The sequence below is a fragment of the Sander vitreus genome, chromosome 4 (genome assembly GCF_031162955.1).
Source record: "Sander vitreus isolate 19-12246 chromosome 4, sanVit1, whole genome shotgun sequence".
Classification (NCBI taxonomy): Eukaryota; Metazoa; Chordata; class Actinopteri; order Perciformes; family Percidae; genus Sander; species Sander vitreus.
Window position 1 is genome coordinate 13,656,835 of NC_135858.1, and position 25,446 is coordinate 13,682,280.

At 41.0% G+C, this 25,446-nt stretch overlaps 1 protein-coding gene across 2 annotated transcripts in view; it reads right to left on the reverse strand.

The window, feature by feature from the left end:
• Positions 1-608: 608 nt before the first annotated feature.
• The window catches only part of LOC144516821 (sodium-coupled neutral amino acid transporter 3-like), a 43,218-nt gene continuing 18,380 nt past the window's right edge, over positions 609-25,446 (reverse strand). Inside the window, exons 2-16 of one of the 2 annotated variants that reach the window (XM_078248453.1) lie at positions 18,552-18,717; positions 17,618-17,711; positions 17,377-17,492; positions 12,870-12,943; positions 11,878-11,970; positions 11,645-11,726; positions 8,349-8,431; positions 5,102-5,160; positions 4,558-4,704; positions 3,703-3,782; positions 3,157-3,257; positions 2,464-2,588; positions 2,202-2,346; positions 1,672-1,775; positions 609-1,262 (exon numbers count right to left, since the gene is read on the reverse strand). In XM_078248453.1, the coding sequence (XP_078104579.1) occupies positions 1,158-1,262; positions 1,672-1,775; positions 2,202-2,346; positions 2,464-2,588; positions 3,157-3,257; positions 3,703-3,782; positions 4,558-4,704; positions 5,102-5,160; positions 8,349-8,431; positions 11,645-11,726; positions 11,878-11,970; positions 12,870-12,943; positions 17,377-17,492; positions 17,618-17,711; positions 18,552-18,682 (1,539 nt within the window). In that variant the 5' untranslated portion in view covers positions 18,683-18,717 and the 3' untranslated portion in view covers positions 609-1,157. Of the gene's footprint in view, positions 1,263-1,671; positions 1,776-2,201; positions 2,347-2,463; positions 2,589-3,156; positions 3,258-3,702; positions 3,783-4,557; positions 4,705-5,101; positions 5,161-8,348; positions 8,432-11,644; positions 11,727-11,877; positions 11,971-12,869; positions 12,944-17,376; positions 17,493-17,617; positions 17,712-18,551; positions 18,782-25,446 lie in introns of both variants that reach the window. The other variant, XM_078248452.1, reaches the window with a different exon arrangement.

The window sequence follows — 25,446 nt, forward strand, 5'->3', positions numbered from 1 at the left end:
TTATCACTTTAATTTACACAGCAATACACAGAGAAGTTCTGCGCACTAGGCATTGTTTAATGTAGTGATATGACCAGCCAAGGTCCATTTAAAAACATTCCTACCCTGAAGCCCTCCTCTCTGGTATTAATCGCCTCGCTGAGGATCATGTCATCGGTCCATACTGTGGTACACTATACCACATACTGTGATTTTGCACCCTGCTCTGTCAGAGGTGAGAATGTTAACACCTCCAAACCTTAAAATAACCAGCAGCAGAACAAGTTTGTGGAGTAAAGCTAAAGGCTAAAGCTAAAGGCTGCACACAATACAGAAACAGTTCTACATTTTTCGACCTTCATGCTAAGCTAAGCTAACCAGCTGCAGCTTCAAATTCACTGTACAAGCATGAGAGTGGTATCAATCTCCTCTGCAAGAAAGTCGGTAAGCATATTTTCTGTAAAATGTTGAACTATTCCTTTAATTTATTTCTTTCAGCGCAATAGCTTTTACTATCACTTTCCTCTGCAGTTGCACAAAGTGGCAAATATGTAGTTATTCAAATAACTTATAATAATAATAATAATAATAATAGACATAAAATCATAAAAGAATGGTCTATCATTAAATACATTTTTGTCATTTAATAGTTCAAAGGGACATGCCTCAGATTGTGTTTATAATCTGAGTAGCAGTTTTCAGATCATAGATCATATGATTATATGATTAGGGACAAGACAACGATGGTAAGAGGTGGTAGATGCTTATGCTCAACACAAGGACAGGCGTATAAAGACAGCAGCTTTCTATATTGTTACTTATCTTCTTTTTTTTTTACATCCATCTCACAAGGCACAGCCTCCAAATGTCAACATTAATCTTTATGCACCTGGCCTATTCTGTAAATTCAACTATCAACTTTCTAGGAAAGTCTATGCCTGGATCTGCAGTCACTGTTTGGCCGGATGTTCAGTACAGTGTAACGTCATTAGAGTGAGAGCTTTTGCGGAGAAACTGAGAGCCATTCTGAACTCTAGGCTCCTTCTCTGTTGCCAATATTCTCTAATGGAAAAGATAGGACATCTTCAACATTAAACATCATTCAAAATCAAAACTGTAACATTACAACACAGATCTAAATCAACAATATAAAACGTGAAAAAAATGGAATGTGGCGCCTAGTGACCACTGCTGGCTTTGCTGTTGCCCGATGTCCAATCAATGATGATAAAGCTAAGGCTCATTATCATAAACAGGAAGCCTATCCCAGCAAAACAGGCGGCCTAGAAGAGAGGAGAAGTAAGTGAGTTAAAGACAGTGACAAGAGAACAGGGGATAGAACAGAGTAGGAACACTAACTGGATGCATCCTTTTATATTTACAGTAACTTCCATAGTAAAGCATTGAACATGTGAATGGCTTTAACCAGACAAATATGTCAGTGTTGCTATACCTGGAAATCCCAACCAATACTGTTTTTGAGGTTTTTTTTGAGGTCAGACAGATATTCAAATTTAAAAAATTAAACAAACTACATATTAGCTATCCCTTAGAAAGTAACTTAACGATACAATTTAGTCATTCTCAATGCACAGAACTTCTTACACATTTAGCTTTATATAACCTCACCTAACCTAAAATAAATGAAACTAAACTGAACTTGATTATCTGTTATTTTCATGAGATGCTCACCAGGATTTTGGGGAACGAGCGCATTGGCTCCTCTTCTTTGGGTACAATACGAATGTAGAAAACAGCGGGGAATATGAAGATGAGACAAGGGGCAGATGTGGCACCTGGAAATCAGACAAAAAAAACCCAACTAATTATTCATCCTGACTTCTCACTCCCTTCAGTTCTCATTAGGTGCTGCTGACAGCAAGTCTGACAGCACCGTAGTGATTATTAGAAAAGGTGTAGAAAAGGTGGTGAAATACATTAGTTTGCATGTGACAAACAAGTACTCTGCACTTTGAGATGGACTGAGTCTGGAACATCTTGTTTTGATTATGTAACAATATAGAAGAGTATGTAGGTGTGAACTATACACACATAATATGTGTGTATGAATGTAAATATACATGCATGATAATCCACTAATAAAGAGATCATGGAAGCTACTCAGGATTTGTCAGGATGCCACTACTAGTAACTGAGCCTGTCTTATTGTTGGTGCTTTTATGCCTTAAAACCACCCTTGTTCCAGGGTTGGTCTAACCTACCAATGATCCCAAAGATGCCCAGGATGTTGGGGGCAAAGATGACCAGCAGGTTGATAAAAGTGAGCAGAACGGCAGCAATGGCGATATGACGGGGCCAGTTGAAAGTCTTGTTGGGAAACATCATCTGCTGGATCGCTCTCCGTACCTGATTATAACACAAAAGACGCAACTTTCAATTGTCACTGCATGAAGTAAATAACTGCTTTATGATTCGCCCGAAATAAGCCAATGTGTAAACGTAAAGTGCTAAAAGTGTACTTACAGGAAAGAGCACAATGGGCACAGTGAGTGTGACAGCAGTGAGCACAGCCACACGCACGCACAAAATCAAGGTGTCATACGGATCAATACGGCTGTAGGTGTGAAGCAGCTCTGCTTCCACTTCCCCTGAAAGAGATCAAAAAAGAAAAAAAATAGAGTAGGTCCAAGAATGATGAAGGAAGAACACTCCTTCCCAAACCAGCTGGCAAAACATAATTTGTACTGATAATATTTATTTAAAAAAGGTAACATTTTAATATTAACTGGTACATATTATAGCAAATAATGCAGAAATCATGCTTTATTAACATCCTAAATATAGGTAAAAATGATGACTAATAACTAATAAAACCTTCATAAATCCGGATGCCTTTTAAGTGCAGAAGATTATGTTAGCCGTATAAATGGTTATTGAAGAATATGACCACTAGAGGGGGCAGATGCATCATGATGCTTTTCAGCCTACATGATTACTGTTCTGCTATGACATAGTGATTCAGACTTAATAATGCTCTGATAAACTTCTAACTTTATATGAAAACAAATAACATGAATAAATAAAGAAAATTAAGAAGCAAAATGAGGCCAGACAGACAGACAGACAGACAGACAGACAGACAGACAGACAGACAGACAGACAGATAGATAGATAGATAGATAGATATTCTGCAATGGGAGGAGGACCAGGCCTCACCATAGAAAGTTAGGTATCCAAAAAGGGCAGCCAGGAAGTACATGCCGTACATGACTGCAATAGAGATGTTGGCCACATGCTGCATCTTTTTCTTGTTGGGACTGAAATCAGAAGATATTGCCATGTGACGTCACACACAGAAACACACACACACACACACACACACACACACATATATAATATCAGGGCATCCACTGTCAAATTACCGTGTATGCCCATATAGAAAGTATGTAGCCCAGTTACTATAAAATACCATCTTCAGCTGCAGGGCTACTTTAGTTGCAGGAAAATGCCTCAAAGATTCACTAACACATCCCAAAATCATTTTAAGAAAACAAGCAACAGTGCTTCAAAGCAGGTTGATCTAAACTAACAGCATGCTACATCATACAAGCAGTGCCAACGCATTTCAAAATAATGTGAAAGCAGTGCACGTGATTAGGTTATGATCAGCCAAGCACAAATCACACATATCGGCTTTCCTCTTTTTATGCAACTGATTTCTTGTCCAAAAGTTAGCCGGAGTTTTCCATCATTAGAACATACTTGCGCAGCTCTGTGTAGATGGGCAGGACCTCGGGGTGGCACACAAAAGCGAACGCCAGGATGGGGATAGTGTAGGCCGTCTGAAAATGAACCCCAACAGGTCACCATAGATACAGCAGTGCCATCCCAGACGTTTTACCACCAACCTCACACTTTACAGCCCATTACTCCCTCAGACACATCACAGAGAGCTAATTGTTTCCCTTTGATTAACTTGGGCCTGGCTGCGGACCAGCTTTATCCTATTTAAGAATGCCTTACTTGTAAGCTGCTAAGCAGCACAGATTGGTCTTACTAGCCCGGGTTAGCAAAGTCTCATACGTATTTAAGGGATGCTACTTAGCAACAACTAGTATTTGCTAATGCACTGGGAAGTAAAAAAGTTTAACTAAAATAATGTTGTTGCAATCAAACAAATGTAAGCATCTAGCTGTGATTAGGAGTCCTCTCCTGTTGTGAAGGTATGTACTGTGTGTAAAATAAATAGGGTACTTTGCCATTTCATTCATTAACCATCTCTTTGGCCCACAAAGGGCAAACTTGATGATCTCACTGTAAGCAACATAATGCCAAAGCAATTGTATTCCTCTGCTGACAGTAGCAGACAGCTCAGGGGTCACTGTCCATCTTTGCCTTGCATTAATCGCAGTCTATTATTAACAGCTTGATACAAATAAAAAAAACTGATCTCCTCTTGAATGCAACTGAGTGCTTCAAACCAAGTGTGATTTCCATGCTTGGATTGTGAACTGTCACTGGCAACATGCTGAAGATGACTATGACATAAGTGGGTGGCTGCCATGGCAGTGGAGGCACATTTGCAGTTTCAGACTGACTGACATGCATAAAACCTACTTGTGAGTTGAGGTTGGCCATTTTTGGAACACAGGCAGGATCAGGCTCCCCACCAGGATCCATGGCACTGACATTCAGCCCAATGGTAGTGCTATTGAACGCAAAGTCAGTAAATGGACATGGCGTATTGAACTTCTTGTAGATGACCTGTGGAGTGCAGAGGAGAGTTGTTAAGCAGAAACAAAGGCTGTGGGACACAGTTAGCATACAGACAGGCAGAAAATATGGCAGAGAGAGAGCCAGAGAAAGAGAGAGAGAGAGCGATGCGTGGATTACAGCTCGCACAGCTAAAACTAGGTCAGAGAAAGACCAGAAAGAACCAACACAGCCTGGAACCACAGCGTGCAAACATTAGTCAATGGCAATGAGTAGAGAGAGTATGGAATACTAAAAAGATGGTGGGAAGGTGAAAAAAATGGTGTTACAGACTGATCCCAGTGCATCTGAATGTGCTGCATTGATGTTTCTGCCAACAGACAAGAAACAAGAAGCAAGACATGATGTCTAGTTTACATGTAGATATAGCAAGAGTCAGAGGACGTACCGAAATCAGGAAGAAAACCATGCAGCTCAGGGAGAAACCACTGGTGTACCCCAGGTAACCTAAAACACAAACGCTTCATTAGCATGTCTCTTATCTGGGAATACATGGTCATGCTCAACCTGAAATACATTACAACTACTAGTAATATGTGGAAAATGCTGCTTGACTCTAATAACTAATCACTAGTGAGGTAAATCTTCAAGCCTTGTGGTGAACTAGACTGATTTAATGTGCTGGGAGTCAGAGCTCATTACTGGACTGACTGGCTCTGTTGACCTCAATGTCTCAGCAGGACACAGACTTTCTACAAGAGGCCAGACAATACGGCCCCTTTTCTCACTTCCAAACTGTCTCTCCCTGCTTTTTCTTCTCCTTTGCATCTGTTTTGTTTCATGTACTTGCTCATCTGAAGCGCTGCGATTCAGACAGACCGCATGACACTCAACCAACCCTTTCGGAAACACATTGGACTTTTGTGTGTCACAAGGGCAACAATAGTTATTATTTTAAAGTGAGTGAACCCATGGCAGTCTAGTGTGTTGCCAATTATCAGGCATGGCTGCACACAATGCATTCAGGTGTGACTTAAAGAAGCAGGGGCATACACCATGTACCAAGGGACATCTCAGGAGGACAACAGTGGAAATGGTCACAAAAGCAAGAAGAAGAGGAGGGGAGGAGAAAGACTCTCTCTGCAAGAAAACAATCTTAATAAAACAAAGGCAGAATCCAGCTCTAACATAGAAATCAACAAGCCCTTAAATAAAAAACAAAACATCCATGTGTGGGTCTCAAACATTTGCAATACTGCCCTAAAGATATCTAACTACAAGGCATGGCATCAGTTCAAATTAAGAAAGTGACTAGGAGGCAATTAGCACAAGACCATGGTTCAAGCCCTGATGGTGACAAACATCCCCTTAGATGAAGTGTCCTTGAGCAAGTCATTGCATAAAACCTATATGAGCTCCTTTCTGCATCTAGCCCTGCAGGATGTTGGGAAAAGGTATGTTGGCAGTTCCTATATTTTCACACCTGAGGATATTGCATAATTCTTTAAGTATTTTCAATTTGATTTAATAGTAATATATTTTTGTTAACCATACACAACTTTTCTGTTAAAGTGAGCCTACCGGTATGTAACTTTTGAGAGAAGAAATAACACATTCTTTGTCTTAACAATGAAAAGTTGGATTCATCTAAGGGTTTTGCTTCTACAGCCTTACTTGTTGTGGTATGACCAGCAACTTTTGGTGGCTAATGTTAGCAAATTTAAAGAAGCAGTGTGTAGGATTTAGTGGCATCTAGCGGTGATGTTGTAGATTGCAACCAACTGAATACCCCTCCCCTCACCTCTCCCTTTGCAAGCATGTAGTAGAACCTACGGTGGCCTTCAGGTAAAAAAAAAAAAAACACGAAAGACCCTTTTTAGAGCCAGTGCTAGGTTTGTCAGTTCAAGCTACTGTAGAAACACAGCGGTGCAACATGGAGGGCTCTGTGGAAGAGGACCCGCTCCCTATGTAGATATGAAAGGCTCATTCTAAGCTAATGAAAACACATCTATTGTTAATTTCAGGTGAATATACACTGATGAAAAACTAATTTTGAATAGTATATTGCATTTCTGCCAAAAGATGCCTGTAAATCCTACACACTGCTCCTTTGAGGTAAGTATTCCTGTGTAACAGAAACATTACTGAGTCAGTTGGCAGACTCAGTAATGTCATTTGTTCTGCTGTTAGGGACCGTTCAGTTTTTATGGAATGGACCACTGGAGGAAAATAGGGGAGGGTCATGTCTTTTTATTCTTTGTTGAGGGGGGGGGGGGGGGTCACCCAAAATTTTTTAGTCTAGGAGGGGGGGGGCACCCAACTTTTGTATTCATGAAAAAAAGCAACATTTCAAAGTGGCTTGTTTTGTGCATATTTTTTCATGTAGCTCTTAGTCTATGCCCTCCTTCGCTACCAGATGGGTCTGACCCATGAGTTTGCTGGGGGGCACTGCCCCCCTGGTGGCTGAAACGGGTAATTGCATTGTTTAAAAAATTTGTGGAATAATTCATTATATCTGGCATGACCAGATATTTTATAAATATCTTAAATAACACAAAACAACTAAATGGTGGTAGGTAATACATCAGATTTCATATACTGCTTTAGTAAAAAAAATATTACCTGGCTGACGATGGGAGCAGCAGGACGCAAAAAACGAAAATTACTGTTGCACTATGTCTGGACATCTTGCCTAAATGCCATGAATATACATATGATGTCAGCTTACTAATTGATTGCGGGTTTTGCGTGGATTTGGACTTTTATACGTTTATTCCACTTTGTTTAAAACGGGAAAGTGGAGAGGCCTCGTTCACCTGTTTGGAGCTGGCTGGTGAATGTGACGCTCGTATAGGCCTTGCTGGATACACCGTGACTCTGTTTGTGGATCTACTGATCGCTGTGGATTACTTTTTTTTCGTGTCATAGGATTACGGCAAAATACGGATCTTTTTTCTCAACGTGTCTTAACGTTTTATGGTGAGTTTGGAGAGGCATCTCAACAGACTGGAGGTCCAACACTGATTGTTCACTGTTACATTTTAGTTGCATTTAAGTGTCCGGGCATTCCGCCACCGTCTGTCTATTGCGTTCCAAGACAGCCGTGCCGCGATTGGATTTCATAAGGGCGAATTGTTAAATTGTTACAATGTCATTTAAAATCTGCTTTAAAATTAAACATATATGTTTTGGAATATAATGTTCCGCTTCGGCAGCTTTACCTATGTGCTAAAATATACAATGACTGAGGAAGCCTAGTGACGAGTCCATAGCAACCAGTGTTGAATTGGTTATTTCCCAGTGTCCTTTGCTGAATGGTCTCAATGTTTTATTTCATATGAATACTAGTTTACTAGAAGAGTAACTTAGTATTTGAAGTAATGCAGTAATGCAGGAAGTGTGCATTTAGTTTCCATGCTAATTGTGTTTTCACAACTATGTTAGTGAGTAAATCTACTGAAATAGCCACCACACCATAACAGAGGAGTGTGATGTGTAAGATGAGAATGCAGAGGTTAACTCATGTATGTCATGACTGTAAAAAATCAAATGGCATTTAGCAAGTTACATAGTCTCGCTTTAACCAAATCTTCATACAAAACATAACTCAACATAGAATTTAAAAGGAATCCCAGATTGAAACACTAATGAGATGGGCATCCCACTGTAAGAAGGACATGATGTTACATACTCACCTAACTGTTTCATGAGAGCAAGTGGTAATATTACTGAAATAGATACAATGATCACAAGGTAGTTCCCGTTCAGGTACCATTCCCTGCAGAGAGGCAGAAAGACACAAAGAAATAAACGTATTGATTTGGAATTACTCAGCTCAAACACTCCCTCTATCCCAATCCTGTTAAGCATTTGCACTGTGTCAGATATTGATTGAGAAGACACAGGGGAAAAGTGGGTGAACAGCTAGAAAATGAGGTGCACACAAATAAGGCTTACGTGATGGAAAAACAGAGTTACTGATTGAGGATTTTATATATATATATCCACCACTAAGCCAAGTAGGTATATATACAAATGAACAGAAGTGAACACAAATTAAACTGGTTGCCATGAAATACAATTTCTAGAGTGGAAAAAATAAGCTTCTTTGCTCCCTGTAACACTGGACACTAAGAACTGTGGCTGTAGCTAGGACACAGAGGTCATGTTCTCTGTGTTGTTTATGGGAACGGTTTTAGGAGAGGTTAATATTACACACAAATTACACATGTAGTTTTCAGACTAAATCTGGTATTTCTTTTTTAACTTTTGGACAGAATAAATATAAAGAGTTTTAGCATTTGTCCACCAGAATTATAATAATGTGTGGCTTTGAAACAGCATTTAGACAATCCTACAACAAAATGAATTATCAAAGTCACCGCAAAAAGGTGGGGCTGTGATGGGGGGGGCCCAAAACTGGAGGATATAACTCATTTCATAACTGGTTGGCTAGCCGACTATCTCGGTCAGCCAAATGGTACTATTGGAGCAGTACTTAGCATGTATTATAGTGACATGATATCTACTGACAGACACAGACAATGACACACTGAGTATAACGACTAAACATTGTGTAGACAATGTAGTCACACTCCACTGCCAAACCAAAAAAACACCATCATGACGGCGTGGAGGACATGAATATTAGACGTTTTGCAAAATGTCTGACAGACTCCACTGATACAACCTACCATGCTACTGTCTCATGCACAGCCATGTCTAGGAAACAAACCTCTGTGAGCTATTTTTAGATTGACACAGTAGGATGATTAATTCTGTGACTTCTATCAGGTGGGAGGCTCTGCACGCACGCACACACACACACACACACACACACACACCCCTCAAAACAAGAAGAGGCTGATCTATCCTGTTGTCATCCTGCCCTCCGTCCATCTGGACCAGGGTCACAATATTTTACCAACACTGATACACACATACACACAAACATACAGTATTTAACAAACACACAAATGCACAATTACTAAGAATTACAAAGAGTGACAGAGCGTACTGTAATAAGCAATACATGTAGCACTCTCCACACTGAAATACCAGTGGCTCTCTGAAAAGTTGACTGGTTGAACAAACATGTTCACAAACAAACAGAGGTCTCGGCGAGATTTTTTTGCGTAACGCAAAAGTAGTCCCCTGAAAAAAACATTGATGTTTGTACATTGATGTGCATGTGACATAGACACACAAACACACACACACCTATGCATGTACAGTAGGGTGGCCAACAGTGGTGGAGGATGTACTGAATCTCAGTACTTAAGTAAAAGTACAAATAACCAGAGATATATTTACTTTAGTAAAAGTAGAAGTACAACAATGACAACCCTACTTAAGTAAAAGTAAAAAGTACCTGATTTTAAATGTACTTTAAGTTTTAACATTATTCCATAAAAGTAAAAGTACTTGCATAACGATTTATTCTCTTAATGTCTATATTCTAATTATTTAAAAAAAACAGTATGTGCTGTGGCATTTTAATTGTTAGTTTTAGGTTAATGTAATTGTGCTTACCATCTGTGGCCCAGTTTACATTCTGACTTACAATTCTGGTTATCTATCATGGTGATCTGCATGAAGCTCAACTTTGCATTATTTCCCACGGGACAGTGAATGCTGCACACATTTATTTAGCGAGAACACACAGGCTTGGACATGGCTTCTATTTTATGCTCTTGCATCGGATTGTGTGTCCCTGTTATTTTGTCCACCCCCTGTACAGTTTAGCAATATAAACACACCCACTGATGGGATGAAATGCCACTGGGATAATCTGTCATTTGAAATAAACAGTGATTGTTGACCATAGCCCACAGCACTGTGCTACACAGAGAAAGCCAAGCCTACACCACAAAACAATGTGGACATGTTGTCACAGTATATCACTTCTATAGTGACTATATGTAGTGGGACACATCATTTTCAACATTCATGAGCAAACGTGGTAGCAGAGGTACTCTCCATTCTCCTCCAAATAGGTTGACACCAGCACAGTTCATGCACTTCTATAATATACTCCCATTTCTCCCCCCTTCTTCTCAAATACTTCTCTCAAACCCCGAAAAGTAGGTGAGGAGAGGCTTTAACTGGGGTAAGGTTTAAAGTGTGTTCGGGATAATCACACCGAAATCCCATCCGAGGAAGTGAATGTTGTGTGTCCCTGAGGCCACCTGCACTGGCCAGTAATATCCCGATTTACGTTTTCAGCCGTGGAGTCTAGCTGTGTTTTGATGTGTGCATTTCTCAGTGACCATGCTGCTCTCCTCCTCCAGGGTCACTATCACAGCTGTTCTCACGCCAGCTGCTCAGTACATCCAGAGCAGCACCAGGCCCGCCAAATGACACAGCCTGACACAACTCCTCTGTGGAGGCTGAAATCTTTGTACATGCAGGATAACTGCATGAGGTCCCATAGAGAAGTGGCGAGATATCACACATTGTTAACCTTTAGGAGGCATGACAGTGTCTAAAAATGACACTGAACCAGGTGCATGTCAAGCATTATTTCAAGTGTGTGGAATGACTTTTATTTCAATCAAGGTTGCTTATGGCATGATGGAAACTGACTTCTTTATTAAAACAACATACGTTTCTTTGGCTGCTTGGTAAACAGAAACATCAGTTGCTCTTATGTTGTATTTCTGACAAAGTAACTGCTCAAGGAGTGCTTGCTGTAGTGTAGTGTACTACACTTGCAGTTACCACCAGTGACCATAGGTGTCGCTAATGAACTAGGACTGATATCTTAAGGATTACAACATGTTCTTTTGAGTAAAGTTATGTGAAAAAATTAAGTATTTGTTTTTTGATTTTAGTAAGACAAGGCAAGAATATGTGGATTTCAGCATCTACATTTAGCTACAAATCAGACATGTACTCCTTCCTAAATACCTTATCAGTATGTATCTGAAATCCCTTCAGTTACTGCATAGTACGAATGAAAACTTCTAAATCTCATGCATTGACCACTCACCCTGCAGGTTTATCCACCCTCAGGAAGGCCTGGATGACCAAAGGAAACTCATACTTGACTATGTACAGGTAACTGGACATGGCTGTGGAAAGTAGATACAAACACACTAATGAGTTAGAGTCATATACAGTATTAATCCCAAACCTCTAATCACAGAATACTATGAGTATTATGTCAGAGGAAAGTAAAAAAAATGTGTGTAAGTGTGAGGACAGATGGCAGTGTGACCTTACCTCCAATGTTCTGCAGTGTGATGGCAATACCTGCCGCCATCTTCCCCGGGGTCCCAAAGGCCCTGTAGCCGAGCTGCTCATACGCACGAATACCTGAGCCACAAACACCAGATAAAAAGCATTTTATCAATGTGTTAAATCCATACTAACAAGGACTTTAAAGAGACTGTATTTTAAAGAGAGCTTTTATCCTCAGGCAATAATACTGTTCTGCAGGCCATAGGGGCAGGTAGCCGCTAACCCATTTTGTTTTCTGTTCTATCTATTCAAGTTTACTTATGTATGTTTAATGTACTTGTTAATTAGGGTTGGGTATCATTTGGGTTTTTTCCGATACCGGTGCTAAAACGATACTTTTAAAACGGTGCCTGAACCGATACTTTAAAAAAATAGGGTAATAGGGAATAGGGTATTTTACAATAACTTTGAATGCACCACGAGGCTTACTAGTTTCAAGTGAACACACCACGTCTGTGTTGATTTTCCGACAACGGCAGCTGCACACTGCTTAACGTCCCGCTGTTAGAGTCCTCTACAGTGAAATACAGACACCCTTTACACCGTTTATCTGTCAGCATTTTAACCGTATTTAATTCAGCTGCTAGCTAACGGTAGGCTAACGTTATCTGCTGTCAAGTGAAATGTTAACTTGTGTCACGTGCAGCAATGCTCCTGTTGCCTCTAACGTCTGTTTCAGAGCATCAGAGAGCAGCGCAGAAGGCATTTAAGTGGCACCAAAATGAGGCACCGAAATCCGTGTTGCAATTCAGTCCGGTAGACACTGGTCGTTTAGGCACCGGTGCCATATTAGCACCGGGTTTCGGTACCCAACCCTATTGTTAATACTGTAACACTATGTGTGTAATTGTATAATGTGTATATATTGAATATGGACAGTTTTCATTGTGTGGAAATGCATGTGTGGCATTTTAAGGCATATGACGAGAAATTTCTTGAATCAGAAGATGCATATTGTGAGGTTACATACATACCTACAATACCAGAAGACTTTAGCAGTAAATGGATGGAATATGACGAGAGGACTGCCACCACTGTTAGAAGTACCCTGAAACAGACATGTAACAACAGACATGAACAATATTACTGCCACTTCTTTGACCAGAAAACACAATTCGTATCACCATTATACCAAGTGTTCTCATTTTTCAAACAACTTTTGATGTTACAGTTTTACACTACACATTACGCTGTAGGCTATTTATACAGCTGCAGCATACGCATACATTTTTCCGGATGCCGGTACATAGATTGTGTTGGAAGACCAGAGTCCATGTGGCTTTGCTAACCATAGACAGTGGAATAAATGGACACAGCAACACTGTAGACTTTGACGGAGACCAATGAAGTCAATTAGAAGCACTTTTCCAGTGATGGCTGAGCGTACTGCGCAGCTGCTGCCCAGCCTCAAACTGAGCTTGAGTAGGAGCTGTCCCCTGAGCGTAGGAGCAGGAGAAAAACGTTGCTGAAATATTTTGTTCCGATGCTTTCATGGACTCTCTATGTGCTTCTCCCTTGACTGTATGCCTGTATCTCTGTATGTATATGTTCATGTTTTAAAAAAGGTTTAACCTGAGCCAGACCATACAACAATGACAGCAATCATACCGCATCCACACAGGCTCAGTAGCAGAGCCGTTTCTTATAGGCGGGCTATGCAGATGCGGTTTTTACGAATCTAGCCTGTTTTCCTCGTGAAGTGTAACAGATTGATGCATCGGATCATCTTAAAGGTTTGAATCCCCCCATCGTAGTTTGACAAAATGGGGGCCCCCAAACAGCATCTTGCATAGGGCCCGCCAAAAGCTAGAAACGGCCCTGGTTAATAGTATACAGCTAATAAAAATATATATATTATATATATATAAATATATATACAGTATATATATATATATATATATATATATATATATACAGTATATATATATATATATATATACTGGTAACAGATTGGTACTCGGGATCACGCAAGTTCAGGTATTGGAATCAGTATCAGGAAGGAAAAAATGGTATTGTAACATCTTTATTAAGATCTATTTTAAACGGAGATGTTCAAGATCACACCTCTAAGACTTGTTTAAATCCACAGCATGAGGAAGTTTTGTCAATGGGTCCACTGATCCACTGACTTTCCCTGACCCAGTCCACCTCATTCCAACTATTTCCCATTTTCTCCCTCTTTTATTGTTACTGCTGGGGACATTAACTTTCTCTCTCTCCATTCCTCTCTCCTTTACGAAAAGCCAGGCAGCACGTCTTTCAACTTGACTTCAACTCTTGGCCAGTTAACAAAGAATGCTGGGCTGACTTGCGGTGGGGGATTTATCCAGTCAAGTGCCAGTGGGTGGACAGATCTGCTGACAGTCAGACAGACTGACACACTTGGGTCACTGTAGCTTAGCTCACAGCTTTCCACCCCGCTGCATTCCTACCCGGGACGGGGCTTCTGACCCATTGAAGCCTTCGTGTGACATCTGTGTGATATGAAACATCGAGCCAAAAGAGACACAAAAACAAAGGACACTCCAAAACAAGTATTACATATAAATGACCTAGTTTAAAAGCATGAGTCAAATTGTGGCTCTCGCTGTAGTCCTAAAACTGTCCTGACTTCACACGTCCTCACTACAGTCTGAACACTGAGTATTGCAACTTCAAATAGGTTGGATACAAAGGACATCCACGATTATGCGTGAATGTTAACATTTGTGGAGTGAGCTGATGTATCTTGCCTCACATCAGTGTGCAGGTTGAAGTGAATGAATAAAAGACTTCATAATCCCTCAAGGTTGAATGTACAGAAGATGTCTGCAGCAGGTGACCCAGTCAGTGGAGATAAATAAGAAACAACTTATATAACAAAAATATTCAGCAACAGGCCTATTTTTGTTGTTGTTGGCATTGATTTTGCATTTGTTTACCTCCCTGTGTTTGAGAAAACAATGTTTGCCTCATTTTTAGGTCTTCTGTTCCCTTTAGGAGCAGAACCAAAGGATCAGAATGACACTGCTAGGGAAACGTTTTTTGAGGCGATCCCCAGCCTGGAGACCAATGTGAAAAAAACTGAAAAATTGTCAGTATTCCTTTGCCAAATATGTCACTGACTCTGCTTGTTTTTCTCAGTAGCTACTCCATTGTTTGATACAAGATTGCGCAGATATGCACACAAAGACACAGCCTTTCATCTCTAACAGGATACACGCTAACTGTTGCATTCAGTCACGTTCTATAAATTTGCACGCAAGTACATGTATTCACCAGAGTTAAATGTAGACTTATCGGCTCAAGTTCATGTCAACTCCTGTCTAGCAAAGTGTCATGGACGTTGGGGTTTGGTGACACAGGGTTCAGCCAGTCCAGACAGCAGGCAGCTTGAAAAACCACAGTCACACAGCTCAGCTCAAAATAAGAAGCTTTCTTTAACACGAGGGGAAAATCCTCCAGACAGAACAGCCTTTGAAAAGAGCTCAAATAAGGTCCTTCAATAATATTTTAAGGTGGTGGCAGCTGTTAAACATTAAACCTACCTTCACATTTCTCCCAGAACCATGAATTCTAACGTGAATATTTGTAGTACTTTTCCCTAGTAGAGTTTGTTGTGAAATTTACAAACTGCCTCTGGTCCTTCAGGAAGTGGGCAAGGTCAGACTCACGTGACATGAAGGGGGAGTGGTTGTGTTCCAATATAACCTCTAGTCGCAGGTGTGTGCGATGAATTGCGGTTTTGGAGAAGGTTGCTTCCAGCTGGAGGTGAGTCGAAAAGACTGGGCCTCAAGTGAACGGCTGTAGAACAGATATCGCTAAACGAAGAACACTATGGAAAACAAAGGACCGAAAGACTTTCTTGTTTCCCCCACTACAAACTTTTGTATATACACCTTTTTTTTTTTATCTGAACTGCAATAACAAAGGAGGAGCGGGGCTGACCCGGGGGAGGATGCAGACGGAACGGAGCCAATTAAGCACCGGAGTGGTCCCCGAGGCAGTCGCCGTCTTCAGAACGCAAACTATCACAGTCTGAGGTCAGTCCGTGACACCACGCAAACCCCTCCAGAAGTAGGAAAAGCGTTGCACTCACCCTGGCTGGTTAGTCCCACACTCACGTTGAACGCAACACATAGGGAAAAGGAGACAGAGGTTGGTTTTTTTTTGTTACCGGCTAGGCTAACCTTTAGTAGCGGTGGTCTTTGGGGTTTTAACGAGCCCGGTTAGTTTAGCGTTCGTTCGTAACAAGCTTACAAAGGGGAGAGAGAGCATCTAGTCTTTCACCATGGCTACAAATCCATTTAAAACAAGCCAAGAGTTATACAAACATCCAAAACATTTCTCTGCATTGTAATTTGAATTCAGGCCATGGATGCTTAGTTAAATAAACAGCAGTGCCTGAGTTTTTTCTAAGAAATATAATACTGTGGGGCTTACAGCAGTGCCATTTAATCTTTCACAGATATTACTACTCGGCTCAACCAGTATCAGCACCATACAATGTAGCTTCATCAGGTTGAGGTGTCAAAACAGCACGAGGAAGACGAGGAGGGGAAAGTGTTGATGTTGTCAGTGCTATCTGGTGAGATTACCCTCTGGAAACACCAGTCTGATTACTTTTGAGAAACATGCAACAAAACGGATCAACCTTACAGCTGGACATTTTAAATGCAGTAACACACGTAAGCCCTAAATGAGTGTGTAAAGCTTAAATCAGCCATCAGTCAAATATTGTACCACCACCAAGTTTTAAATATATTCCACCCCAGAGCTTCATGTTTGCATGCTTATGCAGAATTCAGCCACCATAAATCCAAACAATGCCTGCAAGTTGAAATTATGGGGGGAGGGTACTTGGGTAATATCAAGCAGACTACATCTGCTCTCCCCAATGGCAGGAGATTCAGGCAAGATAAATCTGAGTGGATGCTCAACAAAACTGCCGACAAAAAAAGGCGAAAATAGAACACACAGGCGAAAAACAGAAGACTTCCAGCAAATTTAAATAAGGTAGAAAAGGCATCTGCCTGAAAATATAAAATGATCAACCTAAAAGCTGCAGTCGCCTGTGACGTCATTATCCTGACAGACAATTCGGCTGCAAAGGCTTTTATATGTAAAGCCCCTCGTACATAGTACATACACCCACTGATTCAAGGCAGAGAATCAACCAAACAGAAACCATGTGGTTATTTTCTGCATCCATGATTGCAATTGCACGAGTAAAATGATTGCCAGTTCGCTATTAATCTCAGTCTATATTTATCAAATAAATGTGCCATGTGTCATCGGCTTCTGTGTCATAAGCAGGAACTGCTGCATGGTTAATACAGGACAATTACAATACAATTAGGTGCTATTTATGTGTGACTCAGACCTCCGCTGGAAAGCGGGAAGAAAATGAGTCAGACAACATCTGTGAGCCGTACGTCATTCTTCCAATCTGTAATCATGGAGTTAAATATTTAGTGTATCAAATGCATTTTAATATCTTACAAAAACAGGACGACCCCTGTGTTGGCCATGGCATATGCCAGTCCTAGGATTCCACTTCCCATGATCGCATTGCCCAGGTTGAAGACCGACATCCCAAACGAGGTTTTCCCCTCAAACTATAACAGATGCAGGACAGAGGAGAGGAATAAACATGTTAGATCATCTGATAATACATGCAGGTACTGCCTATATGAACTGTATATATGATACCACTGAGAAAGGTCGATTGGCTGTGTTTTACATCTGTAAAGTGAGTGGTCTTCTTTTCCTCCATGCCTGATAAGAACTCCTGGCTCTCTGGGAGGTTGGCCTCTGCATTCTCAGTTCTGTGGGGACTAATGGAAAGATATACTGTCAAAGAACTTGAAGTAACACCATAATAAACAAAAACACTCAAGATTCATCACAAACTATGTCATTTCTTTTTTTATAGAACGACTTCTGGTTTAGTTGCTAATTTATACAGAGGACAAATTCTGACAGAAAGCACACTAAATTTGAAACACATACTCTGTTCATTGTCATAACATACATACCTATCATTCTGGGCACTATTGGGTACAATTTCCCTACAAGCAGTGAAGGGAGAGGCCATCCATCACCCAACGAGAGCACAAAGTGGGAAAACAACACCCTCAGTAATAATATAATCAGGCAAATAATGCAGTGAAAGGACCATGTATAATTACCATCTGTATCTCAGAGAGAGGCCTTTTAATTAAACCATCTATTACATAGAAAAAAGATACAAAAAGGGGGGCCAGAGAGTGTGCGACAATTACAGAGGTTTCACACTTCTCAGCCTCCCCGGTAAAGTCTACACCAAGGTGCTGGAAAGGAGGGTCCGGCCTATAGTCGGACCTCAGAGTGAAGAGGAGTTGCAGTTAAAAAACGCTGCCTGTGTAAACCCAGCGTAAGTTAGGTTCAGGACCTTCTCGTGCTGAAGGAGTGAACTTAATTACAAACAGGCACAGGGGAGCTACTCATATCACCTATTTCACTTGATGTTCTGTTAACACCCAGTGACTTAAATCACCTTGCTTAAATAGTTGCAACAGCCCTTAAATGACATGTATTACCTATAAGAACAAACATAGATCTGTGAGCTGTAATACATTAAAAAGGTATATTCCAAATAGGTCAACATAGACTGTGTTTAGTAGGATTTTACTCACTTTTCACCAGCCTCTGCAGGTGGTGTTATGGCCGATGCTGTGATCTCCTCCCCGGGCTCATGGCCTTTCCCATTCGGAATAGCGTTCCCCTCAGCAGTTTCCACAGTATCGGCTGGTTTATCCTCACTCATATCTGCTCTGGTGCCTCGGTGTGTATGTAATGAGTCTGTTGAAATGTGTAAATATTCAAGGCTGTGGTTCTATTCAAGGTTGTATTTTCTTCCTGTGATCTGTGGGGAGGGGGAGATATGGGCAATTAGTTTAAAATCCTGAAAATTACAAATTATAATAAGAGATTTGGGGTTTTCTTGGACAGTACAGTAATGATATACACTAAAAATACCACTTTTAGGGGCACCATTGAGAGCATCCTGTCCAGCTGCATCACTGTGTGCTACGGGAGCTGCACTGCCTCCAACCGTAAGACCCTGCAGCGCATAATGCAAGGCTGCTGGACGGATCATTGGTGTCCCACTCCCCTAACTCCTGGACATTTACCAATCCAGCCTCACCCGCAAAGCAACCAGCACTGTGGGTGACCTAAGCCACCCCTCACACAGCCTCTTGCCATCTGGGAGACGGTACAGGAGCATCCAAGTCTGTTCCACCTGACTGGCAGACAGCTTCATTCCCCAGGCAGTCATGAAGCTCAACCCCCTCCCCTCTCTCCCTCCCCTCTGCCACCAAGAACTATGGACTCTGATTCCCCCCCCTTGCCACTTTTAAAGAAGACACTCAGGATCTCTTTCTTTATATTGCACATTTCAAATATCTTCATCTTTAGTTTTCTGTACTGTTTGATTTTGGCTTACATTTGCACTATTTAGAATGTATTACTGTATTGTATATATTACTTATCTTTCTTTATGTTAATTGTACATATTACTTATTACTATTACTATTATTACTTATATTACTTACTTTTTTTATCTTTATTTGTATATATTTATCTTTTTTTTATTATACTTCTACATGTCCTTATTGCACCATGGCCCGGAGATAAACGTATTTTTAATTGTTCTGCATATCTAGAACATATTGCAGAATTGACAATAAAGTTGACTTGACTTGACTTGACTTAAATAAACTGGGGAAGGCATATTTATTACATATTTTAAATTGTCTACGTTCTAATAGACCACATATGAACATTAAAGGCCCGGCATACCCACACAAGTAATTTCACTAATTGTGTCTGATTAGACCTTTTTTCAGGATGGTGTGAATGTGTACAGACTTTAATCGCCTCTTCTGATAGCTTTGTTGGGTAGAACAAATTCCGGCTTTACCATACTTATCGGTGCATTGAGCCTGATAACCTCACGTAATACCCAGCATAACTGCCCACCTTCAACCTGAGCAGAGGTCTAATCAACCAGAATAGCAGAGCCTATAATTTCTTTATTCGCTGTATTACACCTGTGTGGATCCCAAAAAGATGAGCTTATTCTTGAAAGTCATCTAAAGAGGATCTGAATCAAAAATACATATCATTTCTGTCTAATGGAAACCCTGTATATGCAGGTGATTTGACTTTTTTTTTTAAATAAACAGAAGGACTAAAACGATCTATTGGGGTTGAGAAAATGATCCCGCTTGTTTAGTTGAAAACCCTTTGGATTATCTGACAAATGCATTGTCACAAAGCTAAAAACAGGACTGTTTTGACATTTTGGAGATACATGGTTTTCAGTATGTAACTGTTGCTTGGTACTGGAGATAACATTTGCTTTTCTTGAATTATAATAGGAAGAACAACACATTCAGAAATTGATATTGAGTGCATTGGCACTAGGAATGCTTTCATTCCTAGTTTCCAACAATAAGAGACACATGGGAAGATAAAGGAGGCCACCCTGAGGGCATTCAAGTGTATCTGTATCTTCCTTAAGGCCCAACAGGGACGTGACTGAACTCCAAATCACTCTACGAATGACAGGAAGAGATGTCAAGATGGAGCAACACCAAATTCCTTGCAGACCTATTGAAATAACCAAGTGGCTAACTTACATATTGTAGTTCAGTCAGACAACTCACGTTTGAAATGTTTATTATAACAGCAGAACATTGTGTTTGGCGGCCAGACTCTGAACTCATTACTCCACGCAGATTGGGTTTACATGAGATATTGGGGAGTGATGATGAAGTAGCTTCCTCCCTGTCCGTAGCCTGCAGGTAAATGCTGGGGTGGTGGTGGTGGAGCTGAAAGAGCAGGCAGCAATACGGGTGCAGGGTGGCAGCAGCATTGACAAGGCAGAGATGGGGAAATGTTGCAGCTTAAATAGGCCGCCAAATTGAGAGGGTGTGTTAGGTAAATGATATGGAGAGTGAAGCATGTCACGTGTGTAAACAGCAGTGCAGCTCGAGTTCACTACCTTAACTAGCTCGCAGGCGTTGCACCATTTGTGACTTAATAGGAGCTTTCTGACAGGAGGGATTTTTGCAGTTCTTAGAACTAAACGTTCCTAGAACACTTTTTTCGTTGTGTTCCGACAGGAAAAATTTGGGGATTTTTAAGTTCCTCTGGCCTCAGTAGCGTACTTATTTAGCTCCTACTTCAGAGCAGGGTCTTTTCCCTTTTCCTAGGTGTACTTGATTGGTCGAACTTATAAGTCCCGCCCACTGCCAACTCGGAACTTGCAGACAGAGCAACAACCAACAACGGGACATTTTTAACAATTTTCACCATCTTATTCATCATTAAATTCACTTCTGACAACGTTTTAGGTGAGAAATTAACTGTTTAGATTTCGGAATATAGGCAGTCTTGCGAAAATTGATGCCGAATTGACAATTTGCTTCAAAGTTTTCGGAGTTGAGAACCTCCATGAAGTGAAGCGACAGCAAGCAAGCGCCTGCCCCGGCCTCTAGCTCGTCGCTCGGCCAGTCTTGCTCAGACACCTCGCTGTGAGCTGGAGGTCTCTCCAGCAAAAGACGAGGCTTTTATTTCGCCGTTGACGGTTCGTTTGTTTAAATATCACAACACATGTCCATCATAAGATTAACGGGAACCTGTGGTTAACTGTCTTTTCGGAGTTAAACTCCACAAGCGTGTCCTGCGGCTCACTGGTAAAGACCGTTGCAGTGCTCGTGTCACTCCCTTACCCCTCCTACCAGTCCCTATGGCCACTTGGCCAGTGGGAATGCAAACGGAAAAAAAGATTTTGGGGGAGAGTAGTTCTTAGAACTGCTTAGAAGTGTACTTTTCCTCTAAAACGTACAAGTACTATCCGGTCACACCTATAGGGACTGTTGACAAATGAAGATTCTGACCAAATTGTCTGAAATTTTAAAAATGCCCCAAAACTTTAGATTTAGTGGATTTAGATTAAAATTATTTCATTCTTTTGTCAAACCCCGACACTGTAAATTTGAATGGATAAAAATAACAAGCTCAGATTGAAAGTAAGGCTAACAAACATTTTCACTTGTAAACTAATGCAAAAACACAAACTTCTACTATGTTAGATATGTTGGTCAAAACATAGAGTTGACAATAAATGGATGTTTTGGCAAATCCCATGAATAATTGACACATCAACTGACAGGTCTACGCTCAGAGGAAACAGAGCTGTCAGTTAACTTTGACACACTGGGCTTTGCGTCAGGCCTCTATTTCCTGGGTATCCTGTTGTGGTGTCTTAGCTGACCAGCTGGCTTGTGGGGCCCAGAGAGGCCCACATGACGCGTATCTCCTGGATGCAGTTGACCAAAGCCCCCTATCTGGCTGGCCTTGAATGAGCTCCTTTGCTCTGCTGCATAAACAGCAGCGGAGGCTATAATGGAGAGCTCGTTGGGAGCCATAGAGGAGGAACACACACAAATGTTCAAACCCCCAGTATTGAGATAAAAAAGAGAAGAACCAGCTAGGACCAGCTACCAACCAGTTCTAGCTGTCTTTGTGGCTCCATTTTTCTGCTTGTCACTTTTCTCTTGGTTTCCTTTTTTATTGAAGCGGGTTCAACTTAACAACAATGCTCAGGGTTTTCTGTACTACCATTCCTGGCGACCACTCAGCTGTCCTTTTTCCCCCTCAGGCTTCTTCCGCTTCACAGCCTGGCCTTTTAAATGTTGCTTTTTGTAATATTATTTTAACACATCAAACACAGTGTGAGTTGAATAAACCTTGGTTGACGTCTAGCAGTCCTCTGAACCTGTCTTACCAACCGCGTTGCTGTGAGCCCCACAGCACAGCCAGGCCTCTCGGTGTCTCTGGCTAAAGCTGGGCAACGTGGTTGGGCAGCAAAGCACAGTGCACAATGGCACATGTTGTGTGGTTTCCTGGGAACGGCTTGGAGAACAGTGGTACTATTGTGCCAGGCATCATTATACTGCTGGGGCCCCCTTTGGCTGTAGTTCGCCACACCACTCGAGAGGCTGAAAAGGTATTTCACTGGGCTCTAATTGAAAAGACGCCACCTTGGATTTAGCAAATGCCAGTATCCTGTATTCATGCACAGTTGTAGCATAGTTGCTGACGGTAGCAATGGCAGAGGCAGGGCCCCTTTCATGGGACAAATCACTGCACAGAACCACACTGCCACTCAAATAGTCTACAAATCACGAAGAGGTTGGGGGGAGCCATTCAAGGACAATACACAATGGGCTGTACGGCTACAAGGGTGCCTTTTCAATGGCTTCAAGCAGTGGAGCTTGAAACAGCAGACCTGATTGGACAGAGTTGTGGCTCCTCCAATCAATATATTCAATAACAAAGGCAATACATGACATCCTTGGAAGAAGTTGAGGGGAAACACACTAATTTAGTTAGAGCCTCTTATTTTTAGAAAGCTTGTTCGCCAGTCCTCCAAGTTTGAAGCAAATGAAGGTGAAAAGGAAGTAGCTGAAACGCTGTGGGGAAAATGCTCCTTTAAAAGTAGGACAAGGTTTCATGTATTATTTACTCAATAAAGATATTTGTGCCGAAATAATAAAGATTCAGTTGAAGATGTGGATATGGTACACATCTTTATAATACATTACTATAATATAAATAATATTTAAATTCTTACTACCTCTATCTGGTGTATTAGGATATCATTTTTTAAGTGACACGCCACCACCAATTATTATTATTTAGAAAATGAGAACGAGCACAAAGACAATTGAGTTCAGTCCCACAGGCTTGAACACCAGTTACTGTAGCACCATTGTGGTGGTATGAAAGAGAGGGAGAGTTGTGCGTCTGTAAGGAAATGCTCAGTAAAACTGAAATGCTCTGTAGTCTGTAGATCCTATGTCATCCAAAAACACATGCACAACTGTCTGCATGAGCAGTTACAGTTTACCATGATTTCAAAACATCAAATCCAAAAGAAAAACATTGTTAGGAGAGCAGAACTGTCAAAAGTGTCAATGTAACTGAAGCACAAGACATTTTCAAGATCTCCACAAACTAAATGTGGGTTTATTTTGTGTGTTCATTCTCCTAATAGCACCCTGCCACATTACAGAACATAGAGAAGCAGACAGGGTGATAATCACTCTTCCTTGTAATCAGTCTGATTGTCTCAGTGGTGCCCAAAATATTTCCAATAAACCACATTTCTCAAGAGCAGAAGCACCGTTTTATAGGAGAAAAGAAAATAAGATTAAACAACAGAAGGACCAGATGGAAAAAAAAGATTATCATAAGAAATGCAGTGTTTCGACCATTAATATCCAAACTTCCGAATCCTATTCAAGAGTTAATGCCACATTGTGATGCTCTTGGTGGGAGTAAATGATTCTTTTCACAGCAACAGCAGAGGCTATGTTTATTCAAGCCCTCATCCAAAACATCACCTCAGTTTGCCAACACACAGCGAGTGCATGCGCCTTCAGTACGCAGGCTCTGACGTAAGCAAACTCTGCTGAGAAACGTCATCCCACAAGGAGGCAAACTGAGCCAGGCAGTTCCACTGATTGTTATTCCTTAACTGATACCTGAACTAAATAACACAGTCCATGCTGATTCATCCTCGCTTATTGCTATGCATGTGTGCATTTGTGTTTGTAGTTTATTCAGTGAATAATTAAATGTGTGGCTTTGCGTGTGTGTGCAAGTTATGCAATGAGTAATCTCAAAGTGTAATACTGCCTCCTCTGTCACTACTTGATGACATTCTCGTAGCCCTCTGGTCGTATAAGCTTTCTTAATTGAGTCTCCACTGCAATTTTCAGAGACTTTTAATCTGCTCAAGTACATGTGGACAATCATCGACTGTTTTTCTTTTCTTTTTTTCACACCCAGGTCAGATGCAGTAAAGGCAGTGCTAAAATGTTTCAAATGCCATAAAAAAAAACAACTCATTTGGTCATTTGAAAGACAGCAAACCTATCTTACCACAGCAATTCTGAAAAATGGAAATGAAAATGAAAACTAATTTACGAAAGGATTTGTTTATGGCACTTCAGCATCTCAAGCAAATTCCTCATCCTCTCTTTCTGTCCATGAACAGAAAGAGATTTCCTGCAGATTAAGAGAAGATTACACATGCCCACAATTTCACCGATGAGCAGCTAATAGTTCAATCAGAGAACATTTTTAGTAAAACAGTGAGTTGAGACTTGGGACCTCTGACAGTCAGGATGATAGAGGAGATCAGATTAGGGTCTATCTCGCTCAAGCAGGAAATCAGGATCAAAGCGCGCAGGTCATTCCATACACTCTTGCCCATGTATAAAAATAGCTGCAGAGGAGTGAATAGCCTCAGTGTAACCCCCACGTCATGTCACCATTCAAGTACTGCTGCATGTGCCACTGAGCACCACAGCTGCCTGAAATAAGCAGTAACCACTCAGCAAACGCATCCAACAACCATCTGCCTCTACTCTGGTTCTTCACACAAGAGTGAACATGCAAATACATACACATAATGACAAAGACACACACAGACACAGAGACATATGCAGT